General features: G+C 41.9%; 3 protein-coding genes across 5 annotated transcripts in view; 1 reads left to right on the top strand and 2 right to left on the bottom strand.

Annotated features, from left to right (window-relative positions):
* LOC128885020 (WD repeat-containing protein 47) overlaps positions 1-13,641 on the bottom strand; it is a 93,196-nt gene extending 79,555 nt beyond the window's left edge. Inside the window, exon 1 of the mRNA XM_054138759.1 lies at positions 13,564-13,641. The gene's annotated coding sequence lies outside the window, so the exon portion shown is untranslated. The remainder of the gene's footprint in view (positions 1-13,563) is intronic.
* Positions 13,642-13,748: 107 nt separating this feature from the next.
* The window catches only part of LOC128885021 (uncharacterized), a 48,783-nt gene continuing 37,929 nt past the window's right edge, over positions 13,749-24,602 (top strand). Inside the window, exon 1 of the mRNA XM_054138761.1 lies at positions 13,749-13,994. Coding sequence (XP_053994736.1) covers positions 13,917-13,994 — 78 coding nt within the window. The 5' untranslated portion in view covers positions 13,749-13,916. The remainder of the gene's footprint in view (positions 13,995-24,602) is intronic.
* Positions 14,020-24,602, bottom strand: part of LOC128885019 (E3 ubiquitin-protein ligase MYCBP2) — a 279,219-nt gene continuing 268,636 nt past the window's right edge. The window contains exons 36-52 of one of the 3 annotated variants that reach the window (XM_054138754.1): positions 23,934-24,114; positions 23,671-23,861; positions 22,765-22,854; positions 22,161-22,390; positions 20,152-21,696; positions 19,923-20,094; positions 19,460-19,845; positions 19,001-19,130; positions 18,524-18,930; positions 18,341-18,455; positions 18,081-18,271; positions 17,585-18,013; positions 17,146-17,514; positions 16,854-17,078; positions 16,000-16,772; positions 15,554-15,921; positions 14,020-15,472 (exon numbers count right to left, since the gene is read on the bottom strand). In XM_054138754.1, coding sequence (XP_053994729.1) covers positions 15,357-15,472; positions 15,554-15,921; positions 16,000-16,772; positions 16,854-17,078; positions 17,146-17,514; positions 17,585-18,013; positions 18,081-18,271; positions 18,341-18,455; positions 18,524-18,930; positions 19,001-19,130; positions 19,460-19,845; positions 19,923-20,094; positions 20,152-21,696; positions 22,161-22,390; positions 22,765-22,854; positions 23,671-23,861; positions 23,934-24,114 — 5,918 coding nt within the window. In that variant the 3' untranslated portion in view covers positions 14,020-15,356. Of the gene's footprint in view, positions 15,473-15,553; positions 15,922-15,999; positions 16,773-16,853; positions 17,079-17,145; positions 17,515-17,584; positions 18,014-18,080; positions 18,272-18,340; positions 18,456-18,523; positions 18,931-19,000; positions 19,131-19,459; positions 19,846-19,922; positions 20,095-20,151; positions 21,697-22,160; positions 22,391-22,764; positions 22,855-23,670; positions 23,877-23,933; positions 24,115-24,602 lie in introns of all 3 variants that reach the window. The other 2 variants (XM_054138756.1, XM_054138755.1) reach the window with 2 other exon arrangements.

Here is a 24,602-nt window from a genome sequence, read left to right as displayed (position 1 = left end):
GCTGGAGAATTCTTGGAGCACGGACCCATATTGGACGAGATAAAATGTTCCAATTAATGGTAACGAGTAATACGATGGAAAATGAGTTTATATCGGGACGAAAACTCTAGATGAAACACGTAAGCGCGCTTTTTATTGATCGCCAACCCCTACTACATCGCGCGCAAAACCTACCTAATCGGTGATAAATGAAAGCATACAATATTTATGCAACCATGAGTAAATATATACTCGAATAAACATTTTTTGGTTCGATCTGGCAACACCTACTGTTGCTATGTTTTATTAAAAATTGTTTTCTAAACGTGCTCGCTAAATTTAATAACGATTACGTAAGATATGTGCAATCGTATATGCTGACGGCTCAAACTAACAACAAAGATTCGTTTCGCACTACTTAGGTTTCATTATGTCGATTATCTCATTAGAAGGCGAGAAACGGACCATCTCAGCACTTTATACCGTCAAGAAATATTATACGTCAATTAGTTCACGTAGGAATCTGAGCGCCAAAACGAAAAAGGAGAATCGAACGTGGAATACTGATTGCGGTAAAAATTTTCAAGGAAAGCTTGTTAATGCAATTAACAACTGTTATCTTCCAACTCTAGCGGAACTACACATTAATTTGAAACCTAACGTTACAATCGAGTATATTACTTTTTCTAATTATATTGTTTAAAGCAAAGACGAGCAAAATATAAGCAGTTTGGATAAAAATTTTGCTATTAGAAGTTTCAAGTGTCTTCTGGTGATCTTTGCTTGGAGACAATGTTTCGTACCAATGAACTCGAAACACAATTCACTGGTATTGTTCCAGCACCGAAAGGGTGGTCGAAGAAGCGACGCAGCCTTCAGGAATGGACTAGATCAAGTGTCTACTCTGTTCACTGTTTCAGCCACTCAAGAACGGCGGATACTTGAGCTCCAGGAAGCACTCGACATGCACCGATCGTTAACGCTTCGATTAACATATTGCGTGATAAACAGTACCCTTGTATTTCGCAATTACTATAATAATTGGTATCATTCCAATATATCAATTATAAAGTAATTTATTTTACGATTCGATCTTCATAAACAGGAAGGCAAAGCGTGAAGGAACACGTGTAAAAGTGCGTCGAATTAACAGCTAATTAGAAGTATAAATATGTAAGAAACATCTTCACGTGTACAGAAGTACAAACATTCAATTTCGAAGGATTAATCTTGATGAAAGTCTAATTAAATGAATAAGGTTTAATTCATTTAATGTAGAATGGTTTCAATTAAGAAGTGTTACAAATGTAGTTTTAAAAAAATACGTGAATTTCGGATTTCAATTAAAATATTTTCCCTGAATCTCAGTTGGTATTCAAGGCACAGGTACATTTTTCTTATCGCTTACGCATTTACGGAACGTAATAGAATTACATAATTCAGCGAATAAAATGAAACTGAGTGTGCACGTGCTAATTAGCGTGGCACGTCTGTACGCTAAGCAACCCCTGCAACATTTCCGTTCTACCGAAGAATTAAATAGTCCTTAGCAATCATCCCGTGTCGCTGGTCGTAATCACCTCGCATTCCTGCGGTACGTAAGGCGAGTCTAAAGAAAATGCAGCATCATTCGATGTAAATACCACCGTGCGAGAGATTATACCGCCAAAGGAAAATTATGATTGCGCGTAAAGGGAAACGACAAATTTAAGCCAATCTGGCGAGGAAAAGTAACAACTTATGGTTTGAGAGAATAATACCGAAATGAATATTTAACCGCGATCGTTTCACCCCGTGATGAATGATTTCCTTAAATAATTATGATGAATGTTGTATCATCACTGACACTGTTCCTTTATGTGGTGTATTACGCATTGTTTTAGATATATGTATTAAGATACGGATGACTGTCACGAAGTATGTCCTCATCGTGGATGTAAACGTTAATAAAACATTTTGCTTTCGGATTGCTTTCACGATTACATTTAATAATGGATGAAAAATGATAGACATTATTTCCAATTTCGTTAACTAAACCATGCACCGTGGATAGTAAAAATGAATGACGAGTGTTTTCAAACAACGATTAAATTTCCATCGTTTGTTTTAGGAATCTACTTTCACGACACACATACCCAGAATAAGTGCCGCGATGGAAGGTTATAAAAGCGGAAAGGAAAGTATGATAATGCGATTAAGACCCGAGTTGGAACAATGAGAAGGGTGTATAATCTTCTGTAAATGAAGTCGCGCTGAAAAACGGCGAGGCAGACGAGCTAAAGTATGCGAGAAAGTTCCAATACCGTCTAGAAAATCGGACTACTTCTTCGGGTATAAGATACGTGCCCCGAAATCCTATCGACTTCCTCTGGATTCGCTCCCTGGCCACCTTGTTTCCAAGTGATGAGCATGTTTTATTCATGCTCGCCATTCATGGCGGCTGAACTCCGAAAGATTTACAACCGTCAGACGCTCGTCTCGTGGACTCTGATTTTTCGTGTGTCGTTTGCTTTGGATAAATAAGAAGATCCGACACGATTTTTGGACTAGTGCAAATTTCATTCACGAAGGTGGCTTGGAATCGAACATGATCTTAACCATGACACACCTCGAATTCGTGTATAATTAAGAACGTAAAGGAGGGATTGAAAGCTTGAAAATTTTGGAAAATTAGTACTAGTAGATTTTTACCTTGCATATTCCAATTCAATTTTTTCTTTTTCAATTTATCGACTTAATTCGCCCCGTTAAAATATACAAAAATAGAACGGTTTATTGAACAGAAGCTAAGTAAAAGGGCAAGGGTTCAGCGAACAAGATTACTTTCCAACTAACCCGACATAATGCTTAATTATGAACACAATACCCATGATCTCAGGAATGCTACTGGAAGTCGGTGTAACTTCTTCTACCGCAGACTCAGCGTGCAATAACTGTCGCGATAAACATTATATATTTTATATATCTCCGCGAACGTATGTTTCATTTTATGGGATTACGTTGGAACTATCGTGAGGGTTCCAACGGCCAAGGCAGGCGGTACCCGTGTGTGATACCGGTCCCTCTGACCTCTCCTTGACCCTCTCCTATACTCTGAACTCCACCAGCTGAGATGGGCTTCTGCGTAAGAAACATATCGATACACCGTCCACGTGCACCTCCATCCAGCCTTTGCGGAATCCTCAGGATCAAACCAACGACCAACCGCGATCCTCGAACGGGATTCGATCACTGCTACGTCTGACCTCTTCGGAATCGACATGAGTATACGTCAGTCAGTGGAATTGGGTTAATTTTGACCCATGTTAACCCATAAATGTCACAATTGAGACGAATGCAATGTTATGTCGTCCATGGAACATCATGGAGGCTCTTTTCTTTAGGGATCCTTATTAGAACTTCGTGAGTGTACGTTTATTTTACTTTGTAATAATAAATTTCCTTCGCACATTCTGTCCACGATTACCTCTTCTCGTAGACGTCAACGAGAAAGATGCCATCCGAATATTATGTTCGATCCGTTATCTCAAGTTTAATACGAAATAACTGCGCATCTACGTACGCGCGTAACTCAAGACCGCGTAACTCGAGAATTTACTGTACTGTCCTCGAGCATCCTCTCGCGCGACTGGTATTCCCTGGGAACCTTTACGGAATCCTGCGAACCGACGAACAAACCGAACCAGGAACTAACAGCGATCCTCGAACACGATTTGATCAATAGCGTTTCTGGCCTCCTTAGAATCTACATGGGTCGTTACAACCAACGACTGTTCTAAGTAAAAATAAAACAGTAGCCTTCTCATCTGCAGTGCAACTAATATTAAACTTCCCATTCTCAGAAAATGCAGTGAAATTAATAGTGTCTTTCTGGTGCTCCAAAAAATACATAATTAATATTGATCAAGCCACACTTTAAGAACACTTTGCGTGTATTTGCGATCCAGGAAGGAGTATTCATCATCTGCGTCGTCCAATTCGTTTCGTGGCCACTTCACCACAGGAAGTCTGACCAAAAGAAGGGCATGCATATTCGGATTTACGCGGATGCATCCGCGAGCAGCGACGCTTCGTGGAGCAACGTTCGTTCCGGACTGCGTGCTTCCTTTAATTGACCGTGTGCCTTCCTCTCCTCTCCCTCGAACCACCAAGATGATGTATGTCCTATCTTTGGCGTTTTCTTTGCTGGACTGTTAAACCGTGCACGCAGTAAGTCGAGTCCCCTCTGGTTGGAAAATCGGGGAAACGGTCGAGGAACGACCGAGGAAACGAGAAATTGCTTCTGTCGCGGGTGCCGAGAAGAATTCTAATGGACGACGTCGTCGTGCAGGCAACCATTTTCCATTTGTTCTTATTGTTCGTTTAACTGGTGCACTTTCCACCTCGTCGTCTCTGACTTTAAATTCTGTTGAACCTTTCTTGTAGAAGAAAATGGTAGAATGATCCCTTGAATTGTAGGCAAGCTCGTGGACTTTATTTTAAGTATAGATTTTCAAATAGAAACGTTTAAACGTCTTATGGTATTCTAAACAAAACCTACGCCTTTAAACTTGAAGAATCATTCCATTTTATTAAAATACTGAAAATGAGTTTATTTCGATCTCACATCTGGGAGATTTTGATGTCATTTACGTATTCTTGACTTATTGTTCTTATTGTTCGTTTAACTGGTGCATTTTTCACCTCGTCGTCTCTGACTTTAAATTCTGTTGAACCTTTCTTGTAGAAGAAAATGGTAGAATGATTCCTTGAATTGTAGGCAAGCTCGTGGACTTTATTTTAAGTATAGATTTTCAAATAGAAACGTTTAAACGTCTTATGGTATTCTAAACAAAACCTACGCCTTTAAACTTGAAGAATCATTCCATTTTATTAAAATACTGAAAATGAGTTTATTTCGATCCCACATCTGGGAGATTTTGATGTCTATTTACGTATTCTTAACTTATCACGGTATTAAGTCGATTCAAAGCTAACAAGCTCCGCTCTGAAGAAGAGAAATATACAATTCCAACAGTTCTTTTCAAACCGTAATTTGTCAGTCTTTCCGCAAACTGTTATTTAAACCGTGCAAGCCGCAGACCTCCGTAATAATCGATACCGGTTCGAAGGGGCCATTAGGCGGAATCCTGGAGAGCGTAATCGCCAAGTAGGTCTGCGTTTTATCAATGATTCACCGTCGCGAATCATCGTCACACTGGTCTCGCGCTAGGATGCAGGTCGACGCGATTCGTTTCGAATGAGTAATCGACCGTGCCTTCCCTCCGTGCAACCGGTATTTCGACAAAAATTTAAACGAGATAACAAATCAACGTCCAAACATTCCTGCGTTCCGGGGAAGCTGTATTGACAAATGGGACAGCCGGCCCGACGTTCATGCGAATTTATATTCTATTTAAAGAGACGTCTGCGAGAACAATGATGATATCAATCCATTACTTTCAGCCTACGTTATACCGTGAACGTAGCGATTTTCGTGCGATCGTTTGTACAATTATACTACGTGGTCCACGGGTTAACGGTGATTGCGAGATGTAACGGAAGATCGTATGCTTTTGTGAAAAGCAACTCGACTGATTTTTTAAAAAGATAGGTATTACTAATTTATAAAAGGGTGGCGTTTGTGACACTCTTTTCGCTGGGGTACAATACTTAAAGGGGGTTGCTACGTTTCAACGTTTCGACATAAGGGTTCTCTTCAGGAATTTATAAAGAAAAAATCATTCGGTGGATTATTTTAAAAATTATTACAAATCTCAGACGTTAAACATCATCAGCAGTTTCTTAGAAAAAAAAAGTCATAGACGCTCGTAAAAAATAAATTCGTTTCCTTCGTATAGAGGATCTCCCAGGTCGAGACTATCAGATAAAAATGCACACGTTTACATAACTGAAATCCTCCAATGAATACAGTCATTCATTTTCTAGGGGTTTAATGTTGAAGAAATGTCAATATTTTCAATCTTTTACAAAAACGACTACGATCGACTACGTTTGGGTCACTTCCGATTCGAAATTTCTTGCTTGAGCGACAGACCGATAAACGAGGAAGCCTGTGCGCTTAGGATTTCGAGGCCGAACGAGGCCAAGTTCGTGGTCGACCTTCGTCTACGCCACTCTACGCGAGATCGTGACTAAAAGACCGCGGCACCGAATCTACTTTCGATCGCGCTCGACGACCAGCGAACACGATTGCTTTATCCGCGACGGAGAAACGACCCGTTGGATTTCACCGACCTAAAAAACATCCATTCGTCTCTTTCTTGTCGTCTTGAGGTGAATTTCAACGATAAAGCCGCCTCGCGCGGAATGGGGCTCTCGAGTCAACAAACCATCGCAAACCGTGCTCTTTTATCGATCAAAATTTCACTCCACGGCCTTTTCGCGTTTCTCGATAACCCGGGGTGCTTTGGGACCAAAAATGCAAAAGCATCTGAAAAACTCGATTGGAGCGCAAGATCGTCATCTCGGATGCCATGGGATAGAAATCGCGCGGTAACAATACCGTAAAATAATGTCGTTTCTTGCCGTGCGAGGCTAAGTGCAGCTTCTTGTGCGTCCATTCCGATCGTCGTATCCGTTAGACTCCGTGTACATCGCGAGACGTTAGTGTAATTTCGTGTAACTCAAGCAGGATCATAACCTTTGTGCGTCCTCAATTGTACTCCAAAAAGAAAATCTTGCGGTGGGGCACACGATGTTTCAAAAGTTACTTGACTGATCTATTTAAAAACTGAGCGTGCCAAAGAAAAAACACTTATCTAAAGGGTAAGGCATCGTCGAGTCAAAATGATGAATATTTTTATTTATTAACTGAGTTAAGAAGCTATAGAAATGATGATCTGAACATTTCTTCGTGTAAAAATAAAATGACGAAGGATTTCTTCTTGTGTAACACAACGCCCTCCACAGGAATGTCTTTCTTTATTTAAGTGTTTGAACGTCGTGGAGTATCCTCAGAAATAACGCGCAGCTTCTTGGCCAGCTTCTTGTGTGGTCGTTGCGATCGTTGTATCCGTTAGACTTCGTGTATCTCGGGGGACGTTAGCGTAATTTCGCGTAACTCGAGCAGGACTATAACCCTTATCCGAAGACGTCCGTGCGTCACGCTTCCGCGATAATGCGAACGATTATGCTCGGAACGGTGATGTTTCTAACAGTATCGAACGTTTCCGTCCTGTCTAGAGAACTCAACACTTTAGGAAAGTCTGGAATAAAGAATTACTCCTTGGGTCAACGGCCGAGTAATTGGTTATTTCTCGACTTTTCTTACTTTCGAGAATTCTCATACGAAAAAAGCCTAACATAAAATTCGTATCTTTGATTTTATACTGCGAGCAATTTTTATCCATTGACGTAAATCTGGAAAATTAAAAGACCTTGTTGACCTACCTTCCTAAGGTGTCCTTTGAAAAATCTTCAACCACTGTGATCTCCGACGAAGTCACGACGATCATGGTAAAGCTCCTCTCCCATATCACAGAAATTCACCAATATTTTCTTCTCTAGAAATTTTCACAATCACGCTACTTCCAATCCTAACTCATCGATCCAATACAGCACAACTCACAGAAAATAACATTCTAACTCGCACACCATTTATTAAATAGCTGTGGAGCTTTCGATCCTCCCGTTTTGAAGTCCCAAAGAGTATAATTTTATAAGTTATTAGTATAAAAGTATAAGTTTCGAGGCGCAAGATTCACATGCTCGACGACATTGGATGATATAAAAGGCTATCGTGAGATAACACTGCTATTTAATTACGAACTACGTGTTAATGCAAGGGGAGGGACATGATTCACGAGTCAGCCTGGCACTTAATATTCATGACTCCGCGACCCTAGGTCAGTAACTGCTTCCTCGAATGCTCAGAAACTAGCGACTCGTTTTATAGGGGTGCTCGCGTTGAAGCATCGTGACGAATCAATGCGACCAATCAAGAACGTTTTCGAGACACCTCGTCCACGAGTAGGTGTTTTTAGTTGTTGGATCTTTTTAACGGTCCTCTTCTTCCGCAAATTCAGCCTTACAATCAAGCTTTCTTTGTTGGCGGTGGTACGAGAAAATTCTTCATCTACGCACAATTCTTTTAATGAAAGCTTATACAAGTAAAAAGATTTATTTTTCCTTTGAGAGGTACTTCTGCTTGGTTTTTGTATAGGAACTTGTATGGCCTGAAGATGCTCAGCAATTAAGTATTAGATATATTCTTCTGAATGATTTAGACACCACGCACTCAAGAAATACGTGTACGTGGTATCCAAGGCTGTTACCCTCGACGCGTTATCACCCTCGACTGTCTCCCACCAATTTTTCACAAGTCGCCTTCACCCTCGGAATCGCTGGTCCCTCTGCATCCCATTTCTCAACCGTCTTCCAGTCACTCGATCTCTTCGGGTCCAGGAAAAAATAGCCCCGAGCTCCAAAGCTTCGCACTTCACGATAAACATTCTATTCTATCACATCTAATCCCACCTTATATCTACAATCTGGAATCACTTATCCCTAATCGATACAGTCCCGTGCTCCGTTTCTTTCAGTTATTATCGGTCTCCTTCAAAGGACCAAATTGAAATTTAAATCCAAGTTTGTAAATTGAAACACAGAGACTGGTCGACGTTCTCCTCGGTGCTCCCACCTGCAACCGTAATCGCTCTTTCTCGGTAACCAGCAACACTCCCGTGGCTTCGTGATCAAAGGAGTCCCGTGAAATGAGCAACGCTTCGAATCGCGTCACGCGAGACCCCGTAGCCGGCTATGTACCGTCCCGCCGGTGTTGAAGGGAAGAAGAAGAGGATACGACTGAAGGTGCTCCACGGCGTTCAAGGCGCATTCACCTTGGTTCCACGCACCTGTGTGTACGCGTGAGCGAATCTGCGCGCTCCTTCTCTCCCTCTTCGTCCAGCGCGAACTTTGCGCTCGCCTCTGCGAACCGGTAACGAGTTTCGCCGCCGAGGGCTTCCGCGGACCTTGATCTTGGCCTTCGAGATTTTTCAGCAGTTCCCGGGTCGCGGGAGGTCGCGAATTATCGCGGTCGACCGGTTCCAAGCGACAGAAACCTCGAATGAATTGCAAAGTAAACGGAATTTGCGACCAACCCCGGCGACCTCCGAATTTTCGACCCTCTCGAGGACCTTTCGTTATCGATTGGGACGCTTCAGGTTTCAGTGCGAGATAATCATCAGATTTCGTGGGGAGATTCTGTATGGATTCCTTAGTTGCGTATTTCGAAGCTTTATTCTTCCTTATTTAAAATCTCTTGGAGTATGGTTCATAATATTCTTTCCATTTCGGAGTTTATATATATTTTCGTATAGTAAAGTGTTCTTTAAAAGAACGTTAACCCTTCGCCCCCGAGAGGTGACTCTCAGGTTTGACGCAGTAAATCAACCAGCAATAATGTTTGTTTAAGTTTATAAAATGATTGTCGATGGGGTAAGGGTGACCAGATCTTCAAATCTCAAATTAAAGACCTCATCTTCGAAATCAATTTAAGCTTAGCATTCGTGGCAATAGAATGCTAAGAAAGCATCTCGAGTAGCCGCCAGATACCAGTAAAAAAGGCTTCGAGTGCAAAGGGTGTAAATAAAAGTACATGCAATGCCGTTTAAGTATTCATTTAACGTTTTGTTATTAAAAATAAGATCTTGAAGCCTTCTTTGGAAAACTCTTCGAAAGTTGAATTGAATTCTGATGGATGATACGTATACTTAGCCAATGGAATGTTGGATTAAGTTACCAGTAAGTTATGCTTCAGGCTAATCATTTAAAGCACGCGACAAGTCGCTGACGCAACTGTCAATTAACACGAATAAATCATTGCAATTCGTCTATATGACTTGAAAATTTCTCACCGACAAAAAGCTCAGCAACAGGAGTTCAGACGGTTGGACCATACCTTAAGTACACCCGAGAGCAATTAAAATGCCGTTAATCTCGGTAATGAGAACGGTGGCGTTGACGGAGCTTTAACGTAATTACAATAAACGGTGCACAGTCACACTCTGAATGCGATGAAACCCGAGATTTAAATAACGTCTGCGATCCTATCCAGTGATACAATTCAAACTACCCGCGTGGAAAGAGCCTGAATCGCTTAAGGAAATTAAAGACTATAGGTTCTTTCATAGAATTAAAATTGATGTCCTTGAGATAGGGAATTACATTAAGAACGCAGGAAGTCGAAGTCTTCTTCTTGTACTAATTCTTGGATTCGTGGAGGAGTATTAAAACAGGCTATCTTTGAAAATTCAACATCAGGACATTATAATTTCTGCATACATAATACGTTCCAAATACAGAGATGGTAGATACGCGAGGATACATTGTTTCTTTGTTAATGTTCATGTTATGAAAAGATAATGGACCTTCGCCATACTCTTCTGGTAAAAATGTAACGTTCTAACAATACTAAATCTAATATATCCGCCTATGATTTGTATCTAAAAAAAATTGTGCCATTTTATTTTAAAAATTATCCAACAGGATTCCCAAATCCCAACGTGTATTTTAGAAATACCCTAAAAAGAGAGCATAATACTGTCCGTTTTCTGTCAATTCTCTGTCCGTCTAAAAATCTGTTAACCAAATCCGTGGAGTTCGTCCACGATCGATCCAGCGTGATTAATTCCCGATCCGAAAGTCGCCCGACCGGCGCGATTTCGTCGAACTCATTGAAATTCGGTCTCGAAAGTGTTCTGTTTTTGAACGCCGAGAATTTTTTTACGCGGGAAAGGCAAAAAACTGTCTGTCCTGTATATTTCATGAGCCGCGGTCTACACGAGAAGACATTTATTGAGCCATTCGTCGTCGTAGGCGACGCGCGTCCAATTAATGCACTCCGAGTGGTCACCGATGCGTTAATGGCGGGTTTACAACTTTCTAACGCCGAGCAAGAGGGACATCTGCGATGAAAATTCAGGAAGGATGAAAGACCAACGACGCACTCTCATTAGCGTCGACGATCCAAGTACGCGATCGACTCGCTGACAAGAGCTATGCGATGACTCGATAGCAAATGGTGACATGGAGAACATCAGAAGGAATTCTAATCGAGAACGAAGAGGAAATAGATGTGTCTTTTTCTGCCTGTTTCAAGACCATAGCTAACAGCTGTTACAATAATACTTTTTATACAAAACTTGCATTTTACTCGACAAGTAGCGTTGAAACATAATTTGAATGCTGATAAAAATATAAGTATAAAAAGTGGAAAAGTGTGAACGATGAAATATTAAATTTCCAAACGCAAATATTTTAACGCAGTTAATCGAAGAAAAAAAATGTGGAATGGAGGCTGGTTACGAGAGGATTACCTCAAATCGTAAACTCGGTAACAGCAGTAACATTAATGTACTTACCTTACGCAATGAAACATTACACTGAAGCGTGAAAAAATATTTCGGCGGCGAGTATTGGAGAAAATACTCGCGAAAAAGAAGCAGAATAAACCCCATTTGCGATGGCGTGCTTGGTGGTACCAAATGGTACCGTCCGAATGTAAATTTCTTTACAGGTATCGGTCGCGACATATGGCACGATGCAATGCATGTGTATCAGTAAAAATAACGGGACAAGATGATCTTCCAGTGGAACTGGTTTTCAGGATACGCGCGATGTTAAAGTTAGTTTAATGTTTTGCAAGGTTATTTTCCCTTCGAGTTATAAACGAATTTAAAACAGTTACAAACTAGTTTCTATGAATATTAAACATAGATGCAAGTAACTGTTTTAATAAAAAGAGTAAAAGATAGTGCTTGTACTTCGTATAAGAAGTCTTATCTTATAACGAAGCTAAAAATAGTACACGGAATTTTCTAACTCCATTCGGAGCGACGACTGTCAAAACATGAGGCGACAAATGAGACATTTATCTTAATTAAACTCGAGAAACTCGATCCTGATGCGAGTTAAGTGCGAAAAAGAAAACAAAGAAATGCAAGTTGAATTAAACGAGACAAAGAATAGAAGGCTGTAGCTTCAGTGTCAGGTAGTCTTTCCTATGCTCGCCGCCTGAAACAGTGGTTTTCAAAGCCCTGTACTTTTAATTGAACAAACAGTGCAAATATCTCGGAAACTAAGGCCGAGCGACGGTTATATGTATAAAATAATGTTGTTCAAAATGTTGATTTCCACAACATATTTACAAATCATCGAAATCGGTAAGAATGTACCTGTTCTCTAGAATTACCCCTGATTCTACCGCAGAGTGACCTCCAAGAATGTTCCTCTATCGAGGGTTTCTGTGAGAAGTATGAGAAACACTGGCCTGGAGCAACGCGTTTCCCGAGAAAACGGAAACGGACAAGAACGAGTCATTCATTATTGCTGGCAAAGTGTACTGTCGGTGCGAATGATAGTGTGCGTGCCGTTCACTCCGTATGCTAGAGGCGCGTGCTCGACTCTTGGATGCGTGAGACGCGTGAAATGCATTAGACCGCGTGGTACGCACGTGTCTAAAACCAGTTTCACGTGAATCTAAACGGGTCCCGCGAAGAGGGTATTTCCCACTGGAATGCTCTAGTTCACGGGTTCCCTCCTGGTTGCCTGGACACGCCACCGATTCGTTAGGAATGCGTGCGATGCCATATCCAGAGCGACAATTATAAACACGCCAGCGGTTGAAAAAGTACAAAATTAAACGCGTCTGCCAGCCACCCGGCTCATTATATTCGTATTGACAGTCTTATCGCATCCGAAACAAAGCTGAACATTGTTTCGCGAGCCACCGGAAGGTTAACCCTACCAAACGGAGCAGCAATTTACTGAACAGGAACTACTTTTGCGGCACTGGCTTTGATCGTGATTCACACCGCGTGGTGGTTAATATTAAAGCTACATGTAAATCGTTCGACCCAGTAACGTCTTTTCGACCGATCGAAAACAAATATCCAGTGTCTTTAGACGTATTATTATGTCAAGAAATGTCACTTAAAATGAATTCTCTTAAAACGAATGGCAATGAAACAGGGTGACATTGACTGCTATAAGCGATATCGACTACCGGAAACCAAAGACCTTATACCCTCGAAAGCGTCTATAACGTGACAGTACTCCAAGTCAAGTGAACGGAGTGAGGTTAAGTATCGACACAGCAGACGACAACTTAGCACGAATTCTTTACCGTGATAATAAAATCTTACTGATATACTCTGAAAACATGAATCAGAGAGACTAGCTACGCGCACAATCATTGTCTAAATACAGATGATCCGGTTATTGTTTTTCGTAGAATGTTTCGTAAAGAATCTGATCGGTAAACGCCAGTTGTCGTAAATCTTGACTGGAGAATTCTTCACTGAACAAAGAAGACACGTAATTTCGGTCAATTAAACTATCACCCGGCTTGTAATTGGCTCCGATTCGTGGTAAAAATAAACAGAGCGAGTTGACAGCCAGTGCTGGCAGGGTGGCACGAACGTGCGTAGGAGATCATCTCCGACCGAGCGGATACACCAACGTTTCCCATCAGAAAACACACATTTCCCGCCAAAGGCTAACCGAACAACGTGTACACACGGATCACGCGACTCGGGAATTATGTAACTATTGTTGCACGACTCGTAAATAAAGGCTACTTACCGCTGATCGAGGCGAAAAACGTCAGGATCGCGCGCACACACACACGTTACACCTCGCACTGCTTAAGACTAACTGCCGTGCCGTGGCGCTGCTGCCCGCGCGCCATCTTGGATCGATCAATCGGGAGTCGAAAAGTGCGCTGCTTTTGATTCTCGAATCATTTGGTCACCATTTTCAAAGAAAGTGCAGCGTGAATGTGTGAGAGTCTGAAGTTCTTGATTATTTTGTGAGTTTTCGAATGCCACGAATAAATTTCGAATGCTTGTGATCGTTATTCGAATATTAAGTGCTTAAGTATCATTTTTGAAGTATTAATACTTCGAGGGTTCAACAAAACACGAATATACTCTACAATGGTTTACGGCGTAATGGCGTTGTATCATCATACAGCGGAATTCGACAAGGTATCCCAGCTCTCCACGAGGCAACAGGTGAGTAAAAGGCAATATCTTTTCGCAATCATTACTTTCATTTGATCTGCACAAGATTGAAACACAAATAATAACAACCATCGCTTAATGCGTGATTATCGTTCACACATTACATCTGTATACGAATATACGCAGCGATTCTACCATTTTTACAAACAGCGCATGTAGTACAAGGCAATTACACTGGTAACCAAATAAATAACACCCGGAAACATAACGGTACACATACTATACGTTTGGAAAAGTATAAAAAACAAATGAAAGTTTCAAAGACAAGAAATGCGAATTTTATAACTATTTTGAATGACGACAATTCGAATCTTGATACATTCCATAAAGCACAAACTGTACTTTTTATTTTATTCAAGTTTATATATATATATTTTTTTTTGCTTTAATTTATGTAGACTTCACAGTTTAATTCACAATTTTAAATAACACACTTCTTTCACATACATAATTTACCTACATACATAACTTATTAGGATCATTGTCGATAATAATTAAATATATCTCAAATAGTGTAGAGAATTATATTATCAGGGTGTCCCGCTAGAAACAAGTTACCTCAACGTATCTGCTGTATCAAGTAATAGGAAGATGTGCTACTTACAAAAGTTGTACATCTTCGTGGGGGGAGTAATACGATGGCACTAGTTTGTGGGAAGCGATATTTAGGAGATTTGAATATTAAGTTAATGTTACTAAATGCATACAATAGTCTAAATTTATAATATTTGAAGTACCATACAACTCTGCAGGCAACCCTTTTCTCTATTATTCAAAAGAGCAAATCAAGGTATACTCTTTTTGGTGGAACAACCTGTACATTAAATTAAACACTTACATCTAGAATATTTTACCAAACAAATCACTACACATCGCATGACTTATGTACGTGTACCCTCTCATTGTTCACTTTCCATGGAAGTTTAATACACGCACAACTTTCTTCCTATCTTTCCTCTATGCGTTTTAGTAATTTCTAAAATTACCAATAAAAACGACTTATGTAATACTTAACAAGTATTAGAGTTTCACGCATCATCATCAGATTCTCACTCATGATTGTATCTACTCAGTTCAGACTATTTGATTATTCCTCCTGCATCCAGTTATATTGCGTCAATTCCACGATTGCGATAATTATAAGGATTCTCGAAAAAAATCGGTACACACCGTAGCTTTTACTTCGAATAGAGATGCGTAATTATTACGAGGATACCCATCGAATTATAGGTCCACTTGCATTAATATAGTTGCATTGATAAGATCCACCGAGAATCACCAACCGCGTTACATCGAGTACAAATCGTGAGATAGTTTGCATATCCTGTGTATATCTAATTAATTCGAAAATGTTTAAAAAGTGTGTGCATTACGGCAAATGCCGCAACCTAGCGCGAACTCTTCTCCGGTTGGTGGATGTTTCACATGCAATGGACACTCGTCGCCTTCGAGTTGTTTTCCCTTTGGTCCTAAATGAAACGAACAATTGCGGTTAGATATATAGAAAATTAAATTAAGAGGAAACGAAAAATCTCGAGGAATAGACTGACCTGCGGGACACAAAGGTAGTTCACCTTTTGGAATGGTGGTGACACGTTGGAAGTCGTCGTGGCAGAGGTTACAGAAGTGGGTGGTTCCAAAGCAAAAGAAGACTGCCACTGAGCAACAATAACGGCACTTGTACTCCAGGAAGTCTGTCCCGTGCTTCGGACACATCTGAGCCCTTGCCACGTCGCTACATCCTCCACATACTAATTCTGTGGGATCGAACGATTCTCCGCCTACTTGTGCGTCACATCTAGCTTCACCACCGTAATAGGCCTTTTGGCATTTGTAACAAACGTAATACGCGTATCGTTCCATTGCATACGCAGCAGGATCTTGGTGGTACTTTCCGCCAGTAAACGTTGCTTCAGCCCTGATTACAGAAATAACAGTATAAACTTAACGAACACCTATATGTACCTTTCGATACTTGTTCAGAACTGGTACTTACTTGTGTAATCCTTCGTACTCCATTCGCATCAAAGCCTTTCTCTTAACGTCTTCGTACAACTCGTTAATACTTGTCAACTGCTCGGTTAGGGTCGGATGTTCCATTGGCACTTTGCAAATCGGACACAGGGAGAATCCAAACGTTATTCTCGGTCCTACCCATCGTTTCATTAAAACGTGCCTACAGCAATTCAGGTGGAAAACGTGACCACATTGCAACTGAATCGCTGGGGCTGCTGACAAAGCCTCCGTGAAACAAATCATGCACATGTCGTCGGCGTCTTGCTTCAAATCGCTGCCTGGTAGACATCTGTGGAGGCAAGGCAAACAAGTCTTCTCATTTCGAACACCTCCACAGATGTGTCCACATAGGTGCATCTTGCTGCACGCATTTTTAGCGTGCTCTTGACAATCGTGATCCGAGCAAATGTTCCCTATCGCTAGCAAGCCTGTGTTCCCAGTGGTGCCACAGAATCTGCAGATTCCCGACGTGGCGCCAACTGGTTTCCTTGGTGAACCATCGCGAAACTCTACCAACGCTTTCAACGTTCTGCTGTCGGCGAGGGCCAAAATCCAGAACAGTTTCGTTCGGCCACAACCTTCGTGGAGATCTACCCGTATGGCTTCCTCCTCCTCCTTGCAAACGTGCCTTACATGCATTTGTGTTCTTCTATGCAAATGTAAAATTCGATCGCATTCAGCACATAGGTTTCCGCAAACGTTGCACTGGATTATTGCCGTTGTTTCGCCGTCATCGTGGTTACTACACGTTGGCTAAATAAACAAAGTAATCGATAGTTTTTAAAAATTAAAAATGTGATTGAAGGACTTGTGAAAGCAATTCATTAATCTTACTCGAGGTGGTGGTGGTTGTCCCTCAGTCCCACTCCATTGTCCAGAAGATAATCTTTCGACGTGATCCGAGTCCAAAACGCACAAGGAGGATAGAGCCAACCATAATGTTGGAGTTCGAAGGCATTCAGTGGGATCGCGACTTTTCTCGTCTAGTCTGGTGAGATTTAAAATGTTTTCAGCAATGGCTGCTTTGGTTACGGATGCCCACGCGTCTGATAATTTACCCTAGAATAAAAATATCAGCAATGAATAATCAGTCAAACGTTGTAAATTAAATTTAAACAACACTTACGGACGCCATGTCCTTCAGAAGTTGAATTATCACTTCAGCTAACTTTCGAGTCATGCATCCTCTTAACCACCATCTTGACCCAACGTAACTCTTTGGATGTATGCTCGTTGCTAATGCAGCAGTTTGTAGAGCCTTTCCGTTTTCTTTACCTTTTACTTTAACTTGTACCGTTAATGCTTTCGCAATGCAACTTAAGAAAACATCGAGAATCCCTGGAGCGTGTTGATCAAAGTCTGTGCTATGCGTGAACCCATTATTCGCAGCCGAAACAATGCTAAAGTCTGTGGGCGGTAATCGATCAACATTGATGACATTGGCCAATGTTTCTGGCTTGATTTCGGGTAAAATTCTTTTCAAAAGAGCCGTTACCTGAACAAATAAAAACAAAATAGTACTTAATATGTTGGAAGGTTGAAATAACGAAAAATAAAGTACATACTTGACGCTGCACTCTAGCTGAACCAGTATGTAACAGACTCAATAAGTCTTTCAGTAATCCATACTGATGCGATAGATAGTACTGTCCAACCGAACTACCGCTTAAAGCAAGAACCATGGATAGCATTTCGAAGCAATAGGTATCAGCTGCTTTTGGTAAATCGCTGTTATCGCTCAGCAAACTATTAGCAGGCGTTGGCGAGCATAGAAGTGTTTCCCACTCTTCCCATAGGCGAATAGTCTCTTTCCGAATAGCTTGCACGATATGCGTGCAAACTTGCTTTTGTAGATGCGTTAGGTTATTTCTGCTGAACAAAATTCCAACCATATGCTCTCGAAGATCGTTGCTATCCTCCAAGTCTTCGTTAACTCCTTCCGCAGATTCCACTTGCTGTTGGGGTTGCTCTCCTTGTATAAGTTTGCCGAATACCTGATACGTGAAAATAAATTATAAATATGCCTAGAATTGTACAAATATATAAATGTAGTTAACTTACTTGAGAAGTGATCAAACGGAACACTTTCAATGTTTCTGCTTCGCAATTTCTCTGTTGAATCCTTTGAGCGCTCAATTGTTTTCCGATTTTTAAGGCTTCCCCTTCGACCTCGCCTAAAATTCTTATTTGCCGCACTCGTAAAGAATTGTCCGGGCTCTTTAATTCGAGACCCACGACAACATGACGCGGATCTACAGAAAAGCTAGCGTCAGTATTCAAATAGAATTAACAGTGTCATTAACAGTATGTTCCGAAATTACCAATAACCGGACAGTTGATCCAACCAGCTGATCGGCTTTCAATCTCCACGGTTCTTAGTTTGACCATTTCATCTACGTTACTGCCTGCTTGAAATGTGACACTGGATACCTTGTGCTACAACACGAACACGATAAAAACAAAATTGTAGCGGAGCAACAATTAAATTGCAAAGTAATACTTACCGTTAAATCGCGACAGTTATCAATATGAATATATATCATTCGAGGAAGGGAACGAGGGCCACAGCTGATGGTAATCGTTTTAATCTTATTGCGGTCCTCGTCACCAGATTCCCAGAAAGTTTCCGTCGAGTTGTCAGTCAAACTACCAATCATAGCCTGCCTACTCGAGGCTTTGATTTCAACGCCACACGTCAAGTCTTTCAAAACCTCCACGGAACTAGTTACTTGCTGAGAATGGGTCGACTGATGGCTTTCGTGCATACTCATAGTGACATCCTCTTCTTCTTCGGATCTTGAGAGTATTTTACTGATGTTACTAAACACGTGACTTCTGTGGAGAAACATATGATCCGCAGGGGTGAATTTAATGCCCCAGCATCGGATAGCAGCTTCCTGTAGTGGCGATCCTAAAATTTAGGCATAAAATTGACGATATTACTCGGTGAACATTGGTTATAGATAGTATGAGATGCTTACCAAGTGGTGGCAGAAGCATCAGATCAGCAATGGTTTGTAACAAAGTATGAAATACTGTTGGCAGAGGATTAACAGATTCGCCTGCGATTACTAGGTCGCTGAGAGGATGCTCGCATACACCAACCATGTCCTAAAAAATTAATAATTCTTTATTAACACATTGTTGACCGGCTATTCTACACAGAAGCGACTTCATGTCACCGGCTATTACTGAAATTGAAATAATCCACATAAACTCTAATAAACTTTATTTATATTTTACCAACACAATGAATTGAAACGAAATAGTCTACGTAACTACACATGTATATATAACTGACATAACTATAAAATTTTGTTATGTCACCCTAGGTTTCATAAATTGAAATAGATATTACAAGTGCAAATACGAGTTTATTCGTGAACGGTCAACAATGTTTTAATAATAAGCACTAATTTTCTATATTAACGTGCGCTTACGTGATCATCTTTCTTCTCAATTCGGTTGTCCTCGTCATTCGCGTCTATAGGCTCGGGTGACACAGCTGGTGTCAAAGAAGCAACGAACCACCAAAGCAAGTCATGCAGACATATCGGTTGAGTAACACTCCTGAGCAGCCAGTTTAACGCCTGCATCGCGTAAACTCGACAGGCAGCGCGACGGAGCGATTGCTTCATGGCAAGTTGTAAATGTTGCAAGTTATGTTGTTGTAGGACAAACAGCATCACGGGCCTCATGAGTATCTCTATTCTGTCGTTATTCGTTACTTCGGCTTGACTCGTGGATACGATCGCGGATTGGTCCATTGACGGTACCAGTTTCTGAAGCGCCGCGGAAGGGTAACACAGAAGGGACGAGCCGGCATCTGCAACCGAAAACGTATTCTCATAGTTTTGAAAATGTAATTCACGAACGAAAATGAATCTGCAGTTATATAGATACCATTGTTCATTTCGCTACTACTGTTATTTCTTTTACGCATCATAACAACTCTACCATCGTTAGAATTTCTGATCCAGGGAGCGCCGGTAGACATCGATACAGATCGATGAAACATGCCACGACCTTTACCACTTTCGCTGTCGCTGTCGCTCATGGGATATTCCGACACCGGCTGTGAAAACGATACAGTTACCGGTTGGAAGTCGCGTAAAGGGTGTCGTTCTCTTACCCGGCCGTTGGTAGTGTTAAACATGCCACTATTCCCCTCGTAAGCGTTCTGCTGTCCATTTTGACGCCTTAACGCCTCTTCGTAGTACCTTTCATCGTGACTTTGCGAATGATGCACTCCCAATGCTTGCAAACACTGAAAAGGACCAGTAGGTGGAAACGGTCCAGCTGCCTCTGGGGGACTGTAATTCTCAGCTACCGATGTTAACGTTTGCGAAGATCGTCTTTGTTGTTTCGGAATGTTCAAGCCAGATGCACTAGCCAGGTCTAAGAGGAACATAGCATTGTTCTTCATGACAATGTGCGTTTCGTTCCCATTAGGACTAGCGATCGGCGACAGGATCTTCCCAGAGCCGTTTTTCCTTTTCGATATTCCCGTCAAAAATTTCTTCATGAGCTTCAGCTTTCGAGCTCTCAGATACTTATCGCGACACGTATCACAGATTAGGTACCACGAACTACCACCCACGCCACCGTCCCCACAGTTCCCCGCCCAACCGATGCAATAATTCCCGCCGCTGTTGTAACCCTTCCCGCCCGCGTGCCACCCGCAACCGGGATGCATCATCTTCATGTGATAAGTCACCGGATGAGGAAACATCAGACCGCACAGTTCACATATAGTTTCGCGTTCTATGCTACCCAACACTTCGGCCCCGTTTCCCCTCCCAACTGGTTTCCATTCTTTCTTCTTCCTGCTGCCTTTCTTCTCGCGATCTTTCAGCTTGTCCTCTCGAGGCCGTTTCTCTGGTACCGGTCGTTTACTACTCAGCTTCATCGTTTGTATCTGCGATATAGGACTCGGCAGAACCGATTGTTGCTCGATGGCTTGGAGACAATTAGTGCTGAGCTCCTCCCACAGGAACACCAAGCTCTTCAAGGCGGGTGGCAGGACCGCTACTGTTTGAAATTCTGGAAGAGAACCGAGTTTGCCGTTCGCTTGAACCTCTTCCTTGATGGTGATCTCCTGCTTCTTCCTGCTCCTGTTCGCATTCGCGTTCGCAGCAGACCGCGTTAGGGTTTCCAACGTGCTGGGCTGAATGTGCAAATAGTTCCCAGCGTTGGTTACCTCGACGGAGTGTCGCTGCCTGGCCTTTTGCTCTTGCGTTTGCTTGTCGTTGGGCTGCACCACTGCTTGCCTCGTCACAACCAGGGCGCCCTGTTTCGGCAAACTCGGGTGAAACTTGAGAAAACTCGCGCAGGCCATCGCGTCGTGGACGATCCCTTCGTGCCAAAGGAACGCCGCGAACACGGCTCTCAGACACTCCGCCACAGACGGACTGATGGCTTCCTTCGCCTTCTCCTTGCTCAAGTTCAACGTTCGACTCGCATTCGTACTTTGGTGCGAGCTGGCTGGAGACATCGCGCGTTTCGCCCTGGTCTTCACTATCTTCGTGTGATCCCTTCTACTCAGCTTTGGCGAATGACGCTCCTCCTTGGGACCAACGGAACCGATGCTGAAGTGACCCTTCATGGCTGTCGTCGCGCTCTCGGGACTCGTCTGGGTCTGCGCCTGGGAGACTTTCCGTGGACTACCTTGAGAATCCTTGGAAGAACATTGTAAATTTAGTTTGGGACCGTCGTGGTCACCGAAAGTAATCGAAGGAGCGTTTTCGATTTTAACCCTTTGCACTCGGATGTTTCTTCTAGGGACATCGTAAGTCCAGGCAACATGTGAGAACATATTTTGTATGACATGATGCAATTTGTGAAGATAAACAAGGAAGCCTAAAATTGCAACTTAAAAGATACACACAGTATCACACATTAGAATAGTATCAAATTTTGACTTTTGACATAGATATGTCCCTCGATGTCTAAAGATTCATATAAGCTCGAGTATCATTACAGTAAATTACACGTTTTATAAGTTACATTATGTGATACGACATGATTCCTGTTTGCATATTCTATAACGAAATAGCTCCGAGTACAAAGGGTTAACATTTTTACTGTGTCTTTTTATTCTACGATCAACTTTGCCCTAAAGAGGGCCAGTCGATAACTTACTCCGCTATCTTTCTTCGGGGTATCCGGTGGACTGGCTATGCTACCCTCGGACCTCATGTGTAATGAACTACAACTCGGACTCGGTGAAAGGTCGCGGGTGTTGGCAGTTGTGCTGACAGCGCTGGGAGACTGAGAAGGATCCCTCGTTAGACTACTGACCAAGGCACTTGTATCGCTCTGCGTTGATCCCCGTCGTTGCGACGTGGTGCTGTCCAGCATACCACCGGAGACTTGAAAAAGAAAAGCGGAGACCTCGTTAATAATTGTTACACTCGATGCAAAGCTTACGACTAAATGTCCTCTGCTTTACTATCGCAAGAGTATTGCTATCTCACCTTGCGTCTCAAAGACAGTGGACACTGATATAAAAAAAAGATAGTAACGTTTCACGTAACATTCTCTCGCATAAAGTGTTAATTTCGTGCAATATAAGTACGTGCGACTTTATCGTGAACGAATGGGTGACTTTGAAGTGACGATCGAATGAGTTCACCGTCGAACAAAGTGCTATGCGATTATGATTTTTGAAAAGAATGACCGATGTAGCGATCTTGATGTCAGTGTAGAGTTCGGAGAGTTCTTAATTGTGTGTTGTTATTCTTACCTAACGGGGAGAGGCCGACACTTCGGGGGGAGCCACAGAGCACAGGGCTGCTACTTATACTATCTCCCCCTCCTATCAAGCTTCTCCCACCTGGTAATTTTTGATCAGTTGTAGAATTCAGATGTCGTGTGTGAACGTTTCATTAATACGCTAATATATAGTCATATGCACTATTTCGAATCTATAATTCGTAAAGGGTTGAACGGTGAACAACGGTGAGTTTTGTGCGTGCATCAATCGGCTTATACTTTGTACAAATTTCAAGTACTTTTGTCCGCATGCAGTTCGGTCTTCGAAGAAGATAAATCTACTGTGCCATTGCATTCGTTGTTGAACAGTGGTCGGTGTAATGCGGCGTGTGTAATGCGAGTTTATCAACAACATAAACACTATTGACTATTTCTCGACTGTACAGACTGAGGATTATGTTCAATAGGAAAGGATCGAGTACCTGGTGCATGAGCAGCAGGAGGGAAGAGGCAATTACCAGAACCAACTGGCTGCCGACTGGACCCAGCTAAGACCAACATCACTATTTTGTTATAACTAGTCCAATAAATAGTCTGTTTTAAATATTTATAGTCTAGGATCATTCGTTCAACTATAATAGATAAATCAGAGAGGTGTGAAACTTATGGCGAGACTTAGTGGTATACTCTAAATATCCATTCCACAGAGTAGAGAAAACGTCTGTGGGACGCTAAACAGTCTTACAAGTGTCAGTATCGGGTCTCTCAGCTTCTGAAATGATTCCCTCCTCAGACCAGTTACGGTGCCGAAAGTGTGGAGTAAGACACACACATGAATGTATGAGATTAACAATGAGACCGTTAGAGGAATTATAAAGAGATCCGTCGAGTACGGCTGCGATTCGTTTTAATTGTTTGCACGGCGGCGTATACGTACCAGGTATCTGAACCGGGCTAGAGGACGGGCTGTGAAATCTTGGTGACCCACCTTGGGGATTCTTCGGCGAAGAGCTTCTCGACAGCCTTCTCGGCGTCTCGGGCGGCGTGGCTCCGTTGCCATTCGCCCTGCTCTCGCCCATCGCCTTCACCAGCTCCTTCACAGATACCCCGACGAACTCGGAAAAATCCCTGCACATTCCAAAACTATATGACGAAACTAATCTAACTGCACGTATCGCTACGTTCATTCCTTTTGTTCACCTGCCAGGAGAACTTCTCTTCTCTCCGTGACACTTGTCGTCGCCTCTCAGCCACTTCTGCAAAACGCTGAATTTCCCACCGCCGCCCTCCCGCTCCCTTTCCTTTGCCACTCTTTCCTTGGAATGGGGCTTCGAGAACTTTGGCGAAACGTCGATCTTCTCCAGCGCGAATCTATCGCTCCCTGAGGTGTAAGATGTATCGTCAAACGCGACTCGCTTTATTATAAAATTTATCAGGTTTATCGGATGATGTGTATTTAAATACCGATTTATACCTATATATTTATATATATATTACCTATAAATGTATTATATATTCATTCATGAAATCAGACATATTATGTACCTTAAATTCATAAATAAATATAGATAATCAATCTTAAACACGTATAATTAAATGAATATTAAATAAAAAATAAATAATTAAAAATATTTAATTTAAATACCCCACCAATCCAATAAATAAACAGGTTTATGGGATTGGTGAGTATTTAAATGCCGATGTATACCTAGAAGTTCTGGTGCTTTAAAGAAATTAAATCGTTCCTAGTCGATGAAAAATTCTTCATCGTCTCCCACTTGAAATTATTACAATAGTTGGTCGGAGTTTATCCAAATCATTTTTGTCCGTTTCCCAGTGATCAAAGGAAGGCAGACGTCTAACAGATTC

The sequence above is a fragment of the Hylaeus volcanicus genome, chromosome 2, assembly GCF_026283585.1.
Source record: "Hylaeus volcanicus isolate JK05 chromosome 2, UHH_iyHylVolc1.0_haploid, whole genome shotgun sequence".
Lineage (NCBI taxonomy): Eukaryota > Metazoa > Arthropoda > Insecta > Hymenoptera > Colletidae > Hylaeus > Hylaeus volcanicus.
Note: the sequence above shows the minus strand (reverse complement) of the source record. Positions and strands in the feature narration are given on the sequence as shown.